General features: G+C 32.1%; 1 protein-coding gene across 1 annotated transcript; it reads left to right on the forward strand.

Moving 5' to 3' along the window:
• The first annotated feature begins 2,215 nt into the window (after positions 1–2,215).
• Positions 2,216–9,175, forward strand: LOC142643334 (SEC12-like protein 2). The gene is made up of 11 exons (XM_075817899.1): positions 2,216–2,569; positions 2,714–2,808; positions 4,557–4,713; positions 5,172–5,263; positions 5,398–5,497; positions 6,365–6,440; positions 6,546–6,666; positions 8,431–8,547; positions 8,648–8,715; positions 8,851–9,007; positions 9,051–9,175. Exons 1-10 carry the CDS (start codon positions 2,312–2,314, stop codon positions 8,955–8,957), a joined length of 1,191 nt encoding a protein of 396 aa, XP_075674014.1. The 5' UTR covers positions 2,216–2,311; the 3' UTR covers positions 8,958–9,007; positions 9,051–9,175.
• The last annotated feature ends 687 nt before the right edge of the window (positions 9,176–9,862 follow it).

Genomic DNA, 9,862 nt, shown 5'->3' on the forward strand with positions numbered 1-9,862 from the left:
GTATTTGAAAAAATAAACAGATAAAGAGTCCGTTTGGATAGAACTTATTACTGAAAACTGAAAACACTGTAGTAAAATAATTTTTAAATATGTGAATAATATTACAGGACTCATTTTTAATGAAAAAATTGCTAAAAAATAAAATTTATGAGACCCATAAACAATACACGGTACACTACTCATAGGAGAATAGTCAAAAGTTGCGACTCAACCGTGCTTAACAGTGAATTTTGTCCCTCTAAAATGCAGAGAAAAAAAAAAAAAGGAAAACTTGAAAACGCAAAACGCAGCAAACGTAGGCTGAGTTTGGATACGGATGAAAAAAGGGGCGTCTGCGACTTCAGCGTTTTTTTTTTTTTTTTTTTTCCTTCTGCTGCACGCGTTTCATAGGGGACAAGGCTACTGTTCATGTTACTGTGCATGAACAGTAGCCGCATTTTGTTGACTTTCAGCACATTTGTAGGTCCCGTGTACTGTTCATGGGACCCACAAACTTCACGTTACAGATTTTTTTTTATTAAAAATGGGTCCTACGGTACTATTCACACATTTAAAAATTATTTTGCTACAACATTTTCAGTTTTCAACAATAAACTCTATCCAAACATACCCGTAAAAATAAAAAAGCTGTATCCAACGGGCAAAAAAGGTAAAATAAACGTTACATTGTTCCAACAGTAAAAAAAATTTGAAAAGCGAGGGGGAGATGCTGCGTTTATGCTTTACTCAAATTATTCATCCAGGGAATCCGTGAGTCGTGACTTGCATTGGAAGGTACGCAATTTAATTCGGAGTGGTGACTTGGAAGGGTCGTCAGTTTCAAAACTAGACAGCTTTCTTGACTTTTAAGGGATGCTTAAATAATCAACCAATCAACTAGCAATAGACGCGCCTCGGTGAGTCATTGCCCGATACTCCCGCCATCATTCATTTTTTTAATTTTAATGCTCATAGATTCACTAATTCGTTGTGCTGTGTGACACGCCCTTATTCATTATTATTATTATTTTTTATTCAACTTTTGGGTTATATATTCCTAAAAAAAGGGTTAGATATAATTTGGATAATTAAATATAAATATTGTGTTTAATATTATCTAAATTTATAAATAAATCTTTATGTCCACAATATTTTCATAATAAATTTTAAGTGACTGATTGTTATTGTTAAGACAAAAAATAATCTCACTGTTACGCTCAAATTTGAACTAATAACATCTAACCATCTATAATTTATTATGAAAATATTATAAATATCATTTCTCAAATTTATGTGATATAATATTTTTTTGTTGGTTATCAACTAGATACTTGACTTAATTTTATTTAATTTTAGTTATTTTTATAATTAAAAATATATTAATTACTTAATTAATAAATTTAAACCGATAAACGTGTTTTTCAGTTAGGTCAACCTTCAATTTGATTTTGATAACTACGCGTTAGATGATTAATACAAAAAAAAAATTATATTTAAAATGCAATTTTCAAAATACTAGTAGTTTAATGAAAAACATAATTTTTTTTTTTACATTTTCTTTTATTTGATAGTATTAGAAAAAGATTAGTCAACCAAAAATTATTTGACATGAGATAGTGGTAGAGTTGTTTTCCGGTAAAAATTTCTAGAAAACAACTACTATGGGTCCGTTTGGATACAGCTTATTGCTGAAAATTGAAAACTGAAAACTGAAAATACTGTACCAAAATAATTTTTAAATATGTGAATAGTACCGTGGGTCCCATTTTTAATTTTAAAAAATCTGAAAAGTGAAGTTTGTGGGTCCCGTGAACAGTACACGAGACCCACAGAAGTGCTGAAAAGTCAGCAAATGCGGCTACTGTTCATGCACAGTAGCATGAACAGTAACCGCTGTCCCCCTGAATCGTGCATCAGCAGAAGGAAAAAAAAAAAAAAAAAAAAAAAACGCAAAATTTTTTCATCAAAACGCAAACGCCAACTTATCCAAACAGCACCTATATCTCAAATAACCCTATCTTTTCACACAAAGTTAAACAAGAAAAATCAAGAGATAATTTTTCAACTTATTTTAAAATCGCTATCAAATATAGAAAAAATGAAATAGCTTTTATAAAATATTTTATTTTCCAAAAAATTTTAATATAAAAAAAATCCCATAAAGAAAAAGAAAAAGAAAATTTAAAGGGTCTTTATGTGTGTGTATATATATATATAATTATTAAAATAATATTTTGGATGCTTCTAGGAAAGCACACTAACATATTGTTATAGATAAGCGGAGAAACCTTTACCGACATGACGAACCGAAAAGTATAAATTTTCCACAGTGATGGGCATGGCGAAGAAAAAGACTGATTCTTCTCTCAGCTTTCGGAAATACGGTGTTCCTTTGTATTCAGCCGGTTGGCGTAGATCCAAAGATCGAGATCTAGATCGAGATCGATCCAGCGATAATGGTGAAGTTTCCAACTCGACTCAGTACGACGTCGTTTTGGCCGGCGGTGGCGGCGAGGGTCGGAGTGGTATCCCCAACGCTGTCCTTATCTCCGCCTTCGATTCCGACGCCAATTCCCTCTCCGATCAGCCCGTAATACTCTTTTCAATTCAGATTTAAGGAAATTGTTTGTTACTGTTAAATTTTAGGGATTAGGTTTTTTTTTTTTTTTATAGTTTTTTTGAATTACAGATTTTGCAAATTTATGCATTAAATATTTGTGGGTTTGATTTTCAGGTGTTTAGGCTTTTAACTGGCTCTGAGTTGCCTTATAGAACGGCTGTTCATCCGAATGGAGACGGAGTCTTTTGTTCATCCCCCAATTGTTGCAGGTATTCATTCTTTAAAAAAGCCCTAACTCACCAACCAATATATGGGCCCACTTCAGAAGAGATTTTTAGCAATGCTGTTTATATATTTTTATATATTTTAGAAATACGTGTAGGTATATAAATATATAAAAATACATGTAATATTGTTTAAATATTGAAAATAACAAATAAATAATTTATTGATTGCTCTGCAACATTGATTGCAGCGTACAGTTTTGGTGTTGTGGTGTGAGTGTATTCGCATATCTCATCTCCTTCTCCTATATATATATATATATATATATATATATATATGGTGTGTTTTTCTCAACAAAAAAAAAAATTCAGTAGTATTGAATTGTCTCACATCGGTAAGGTGTGATATTGAGAAGAGGTTTATCACTTGCTCCGCGACACTAACTGCCTTATGCAGTTTTGATGTTGGCATATGAATGAATTCCTTTATCTCATCCCCTTCCCCTATGTGTGTGTTTTTCTAAAAAAAAAAAGATACTCAGTGTTGTTGAGTCGTCCCACATCGGTAAAGTGTGATATTGAGACTAAGTTTATCATTTGCTCTGCGATATTAAATGCTGCATGCAGTTTTGGTATTGGTGTGAGAGTGTATTCCCTTATTTTATTTCATTTTCCTCTATATATGTGTGTGGGTGTGTGTTTTTCTCAAAAAAAAAAAAAAAAAATAAATAAATAAAGCTACCAAATTGCATAAACTGATTAGTGCATCCATTGGGTCTAACAGTTGGGGGTCTGTTAGCCCGTTTGCTCAAATTAGTAGTGAACAAGCTAACTGACCCCACCTGTTAGAACTAGTTACCGGCTAATTCAGGGCTTTTTACCCTTGACAAGCTAAGCAGTTTATCTTTGTGCCCAGCAGGGGAGTCTAAAGGCTCTTTTTTAGAAAGGTTAAAAAAAAAAAAAAAAATCTACTACTAGTCTACTACCTCCAAAATTTATGTTAAGATTAAAAGGAAAGTTGAATTAAGTGACCAATTCTTTAAGAAGAGTGCAAATGGAATTTATGTATGGTTTTGACAAGCGTAGCAAACTAGGATTTTCTTAGCATAGAGTGACCAAACAGATTTGATCAAATGGAAGGTACAATAAGCAAGCGATGTTAGAACAAGATGCTGTGAACAGGTCTGTTGAATAGTATTGTGTGTAGAGTGTAGACTTCAGAAACTACAATCAGTAGGTAGTTCTGGAAGTCGTGTCTGCATCATCTAACTAACAACTGATTTGCTTAGTGTCTTGGTTGCAATGTCTAATAATAACTACTACGATAATTGAAATGCATTATCATAGTATAATTTTTGCAGTAATAAGTAATAAAACGAGTCCCTTTAGGGACACCTAGGTGGTGGCTTCATTGACTTGAAGGATATGCCATAAACCTGGAAGTCCCATGTTCCATCCACCACAATATTGGTCCATGGGGTTTCTAGGGTGTCTCATGAGCATGGACCTGGAGTGGAATAGTTTGACCAGTGGTTGGGATGCCACTTTCTTATATAAAAAAAAAAAAAAAAAAAGAATGAATTGCATTTCTTGCATTTAAAATAAGCGACTCTAAACTAATTTAGGTAAGTTACTAAGATGTACTATTTAAAAGTGGACCCCACTGCATGCTATTCGCAATAAAGGCGAAGGAACTCAATTTTGTAAAGATGTGTATGAGTGTTAAACCGTCGCCGTTATTCTTTCCAGTTATATGGGAGTTGTTGATTTGTAATCGAGCTTTTCCAATGCAGATGGTATGAAATGGTTGAAGAAAAGAGTGAGGATGGGGAACATTATAAATTAATTTTAAAGAAGTCTGATAAAGTGCAGCACCGGTTGGAAGATGTTGGACAGCAATTATCATTAGCGTTTAACAATGAGGGTTCTGCACTTGCTGCAGGTGGCGAGGTAGATATTGTCTTTCACATTTTTTAGACTACTTATTTGCTGCATGACATTGAGATGTTGGACAACAATTAGCATGCGATTATTTAGAGATGTCTACATACATTTTTGGTAGGTAAGTCACATGTGTTGGTTGTGTCTAATCTTACAAGTTTAAACTTCTGTTAGAAAAGACATCCTAGTTATCTCAATTACCATATCAGAATATATATTTGCCTGTTACAACTAACATCATTCTTCTTTGTAATATCTTGCTCCCATCGTGGCCAATTCTCTGGTTTTCTTTTTTAAAGATTAACATTTTTTCAAGTAATGAAATTTTTTGTTTTTTTTTATTTTGTGGTGTTCAATGGAGTTAAGTTGTGCTTCATCTATGCCATTGCTGAATCTCTTTTCCAAAATGTGTCATGGTTCATGCAAATATAAGATGTAAATGACTATCTGAATTTTGTGCAGTACAGGATGGAAATTTAAAGGTCTTCGAGTGGCCTAGCATGGTTATTATTCTTGATAAGGCTGGTGCTCATAAATCTGTGAAGGATCTAGATTTCAGGTTGATGGCATGGACTAATATTACTGTTAAATTCCAAGATCCATGAAAAGGAAAAAAAAAAAGGAATATTGTACATGCTACCTCCTTTATTCGTAATGAAGTTATATTAAGTATCTGACTTTGTTGTCCTGCAGCCCTGACGGGAAGTATCTTGTCTCCTTAGGAAACAGTGGTCCTGCTAAGGTTTGGGATCTGACTTCCAAATCAGCCATAGCTTCTCTTCCAAAGGAAAATGTGAGCAATTGATTAAAATTCTCCTGTGAGGGAAAATCAAATTATTTTCAATTTTAGCTTTCTAAGTTGACAGCTACTTCCAGTCAAGTAGATTGTTTGATGATTTTAACATGCAATGTTGAGTATTTTTCAATTGTATGGTTATTGAACATCAACAAGCGAAAGCAGATTGTATTGTAAAAAAGTACCGAAATAATGGCTCACTCAATGTAAGTTATTAGTGGGATCATCTGACCATGACCTCATATACTGAGTAAATTTATTGTAGAAATGAGAGTATTGTATTGGTGTTCTATTACGAAAGTTTATCAAATTTTAAATATTACTCCAAATAAAACTCAATTATCGAAAGTTTTAAGAATGAAAAAAGTTTGGCTCCCAACATGTTTGGAGCTATCTTCCTTCATCCAATTATGTGGCAATTGAAGAGACTATCGATGCGTATATTTACTCATATGACTTTTTTAATAAGTCATGTGACTTGTTTAAATAATAATCATGGATAGTCTTATAAATCACCACATAACTCCAAACATGTTTGGAGTGAAACTTTGTTCTTTAAGAAATTTAAACAAAGTTTTTTCTTTATTTTAATAATCTATTATTTTATGATTTGATAGAAACTTGATCTTACAAGATGAATTTGTGAGACGACTTAAAGTCACTTTCTCCTTTTATTTTTGCTATCAATGTTAATGTTTAATTTCGATTATATATTAATGAAATGTTATTTTTTGTTGTATATGATTTTATACAAATGTGAATTGCACAGGTATAATACTAGTATATCTTTTAAAAGTCTTCGTGATTTTCTTGGATAAATCTTTTATAATATGGATTGAACTAATAAGATTTGTTTATGTACAGGATGAAGTTTTCTGCTTTTGTAGATTCTCTGTGAGTAATGATATGAATCAGGTTCTATATATTGCTGCAGTGACAGGTGAAAATCAGACTAGAAGCCATCCTCCCAGTTTTTGAAAGAAGTGCTTACCGTTTATACTGTACCGTTTCATGAGCTGACCATTAAGATTATTCTTCTACACAGGTAAATGTGGAAGCATTGTAACATGGGATACAAAAACATGGAAGAGGATAGGATCAAAGACTGTAGTACGTGACACAATTTCGGCCTTCAATGTTTCACTAGATGGAAAGCTACTTGCCTGGTAAAAACTTAATTTGCTAGTTCAAGTTCTTGCGGAGATGAATTTTCACCTTCCTCATGATTTTATTTTTCAAGTTCTCTATCCTTGATAGATGTGATTGGGCTTTTTTATCACCAGCAATCAGTGTTGTTAAAAGCGCGCTTAAAGCGCGCTCAAGCTCGAAGCCCAAGGCTCCAGTGCTTTTTGTCTCAAAAGCTAAGCTCATTCAAAGAAGCACGCTTTAGGCGTGCTTTTTCAAAAAGCTCAAAGTGCGCCTTTTGGAGCTTTTTTATTTTTCAAAAAAAAAAAAAAACCCAAAACTGAATTAAAGCTATAGGATCTTGACATTATTGATATAAACTATTGATTTTGTATATTTTTAGTGTAAATTACTTATCAAAAAAAAAAAAAATTTAAGTATAACTTGCCCTAAAACCCAACCCACAACCTCTTAGATCCTCTCTATTTTTATTTTTTCTCCTTGAAACAGTAACCCACCTAGCTCCTTGGTACCAATTGCCATGTTGCAATGTCCTCGTATTCTTAGCTCATTCATGAAAAAAAAAAAGAAAAGTATGATATAATATATGTGGTAATTGTTACTTTAGTGGTTGATTTTGAACATAACAAACTAATTCTTCCAGAGTTATAGTCATTAAGTGATTAAATTATTAACTAATATTACTCATTAGTCGTAGGGCATTATAGATATAGGAGATTTAAGAAAGGATATTACATGGAAGTACTAATATCTAGCTTATCCAAAAAAATAAAATGACTTGACTTGCAATTTTCGTGTTAAAATTGCAAAAGTAGGGCATATCTAAATGTTATATGAATTATATAAAAAGTTTTATTTCAATTTATATGATAATTTGATAATTTGATTGTTACATTTCTCATTAATAATAATTTTTAAAATTTTAAAATTATTTTTTAAAAATGTGCGCTTCACTTCAATCAGGCACGCGCTTGCGCTTTGCACTTTCTGCCTAGCCTCCAAGAGCCCTTTGCGCTTAAGTGCGCCCCTCGCTTTTACCAACATTGCTAGCAATCCTCCCATCTTGAGTTATCTACCGTATAGATATATGTCACTATGGTCAACACTGACAATATAACTTACTTTTTTGGGTAAATTGCAAATTACACCCCTAAAGTTTGGGTATTTAAATTTTACACCCTGAAATTTCAGAATTTGGATCTTATCCCCTAAAGTTTGGGATGTTAGGATTTTACACTCTGACGTTTTAGAATTTGGATTTTACTCCCTAAAGTTTAGGACTAGTTGGATTTAATACCCTCAAATTTTGAAACTTCAAGGTGTAAAATTCAAACACTCCCAAATTTTAGGAAGTAAAATCCAAACACCCTTAAAATTTTTGGGGTAAAATTCAAATTTTGAAACGTTAGTATGTAAAATTCAAACTCTCAAGCTTCAGGATGTAAAATTCAAATTCTAAAACTTCATAGGTAATTCAAACACTTAAACTTTAAGGGTGTAATTTGCAATTTATACTATGTTTTTTTCTAAGACATCCTGCAATAGTTTTTGGGACAGTTGGCTTAACGAAAATGGTTTTATATGTCACCCCCCAATCTGTTTGCAGTCTTGAAATGGTTAAAACTTGCATCCTTGGCCCAATCCTTTGTGGGAAGGACCTCCTCAATTTCTGAAAAAGTGAACTTTCTATTTTTTTTGGTCTGTAACAATACTTATGGTGTGGTGTATGTTTAACATTTCCTCTAGCACTTAACATTTCCTCCCTTTGATTGGTTGACTCGCAGTGGGACAACTCAAGGAGACGTTTATATTTTAAATTCAGCCAGTAAACAGGTTCAGACAGTTGTTAGGAAAGCACACCTTGGCTTTGTAACTGCACTTTCATTCTCGCATGACTCAAGGTTGTAATATACATATCTGCATTTAGTTCTCGATCACAATTATGCTGCAGCTTTTTCCTTCAATTAATTTGACAGTGACGCATGTAAACTCTGAATACAGGGCTTTGGCATCTGTATCCCTGGACTCAAGTGCAAGGGTGACACTAATTGAGGAAAATAAGAAAACTGGTACACGCTTCTATTGATTATTTGATCTGATTATTTTATAACGCATCCATTTCCCGCTGTTGAATTGTTGGTTTGTTTATCTTGTGTTGATTTTGGATTCTCTCTCAGTTCTTGGTTTTTTTTTTTTTTTCACAGGAGCATTGAGCTTGTGGGCCATCTTGTTAGTCATTTTACTTGCCATTGTTGTGTATTTACTGAAGAATCAAGCCAAGGTGGCAAAAATTCGACCTGATATGACATGAAGTTAGCAAGTTATGGGTTGAGATTTACGCTCTGTTTGTTTTAGCATTAATGTTGTATGGAAAATTATTCATTTTCTAAAGAGCATTTTCTAGAAAACTATCTTATTTTTTAATATTTGGTAACAACCTTGAAATTGAGCTTGAGAATATTTTCTGGTGTTTGGTATGAAATATTTTAAAAGTATTTTTTGTATAATTTAAAACATGTGTATTGTGTAAACTAACTAATTTAATCATTATAAATAAAAAGCCAAGAATGAACTTAGTTTCATACTAAAATTTTGACAATAGAAACAATAAAAATTAATTAGTTGCCTAATTTTCATGATTTCTACCACTTATCTTGCTCATATATATAAATAGTAACGTATGTACGTACACACATACACATATATCAACTATTTGTATATATATGACAGGATAATACATTTTCAATAAGTATAAATAATAATAACTTTTAATTGTCTAATTTTTTTGTTGGTATTCTAAATTGTCTATTATGGTCAACCATGTACAAGTCTTCAATATTACTCTAAATTATATATTTACATAATGTATTTGCACAATATATCATTACTGCACAGTATTTGCATAAAGTATCTGCCAACAAATGTAATTTTTTTGAACAATTATCATTTGTTATATAACAATATTATTAGTCCACGGTAAAGATTGTCCCATGTAAAAACAATTTAGAGCAATATAGGTAATATGTTTAAAATTTATATTTTACTTCATTCTTTCTTTCTTCTTCTTCTTCTTCTTCTTCTTTTATTTTTTATTTTTATTTTTATTTTTTTGCACTGTACGAAAAAGAAGTAATTTCTGCATGGAATTCATCAAGTCGAAAATTTCTTAGAGAAAAAAGAAAATCAAGCTTGAAATTCAAGCAAAGAATTGAGATT

Source organism: Castanea sativa, chromosome 7, assembly GCF_040712315.1.
Source record: "Castanea sativa cultivar Marrone di Chiusa Pesio chromosome 7, ASM4071231v1".
Lineage (NCBI taxonomy): Eukaryota > Viridiplantae > Streptophyta > Magnoliopsida > Fagales > Fagaceae > Castanea > Castanea sativa.

Bases quoted from the DNA above. Each gene is read 5' to 3' on its own strand.
- LOC142643334 (XM_075817899.1), top strand. From the start codon at position 2,312: ATGGGCATGGCGAAGAAAAAGACTGATTCTTCTCTCAGCTTTCGGAAA. The intron at 6,441-6,545 runs GTGAAAATCAGA...TCTTCTACACAG, and splicing joins ATATATTGCTGCAGTGACAG to GTAAATGTGGAAGCATTGTA. The intron at 8,548-8,647 runs GTTGTAATATAC...CTCTGAATACAG, and splicing joins TCATTCTCGCATGACTCAAG to GGCTTTGGCATCTGTATCCC.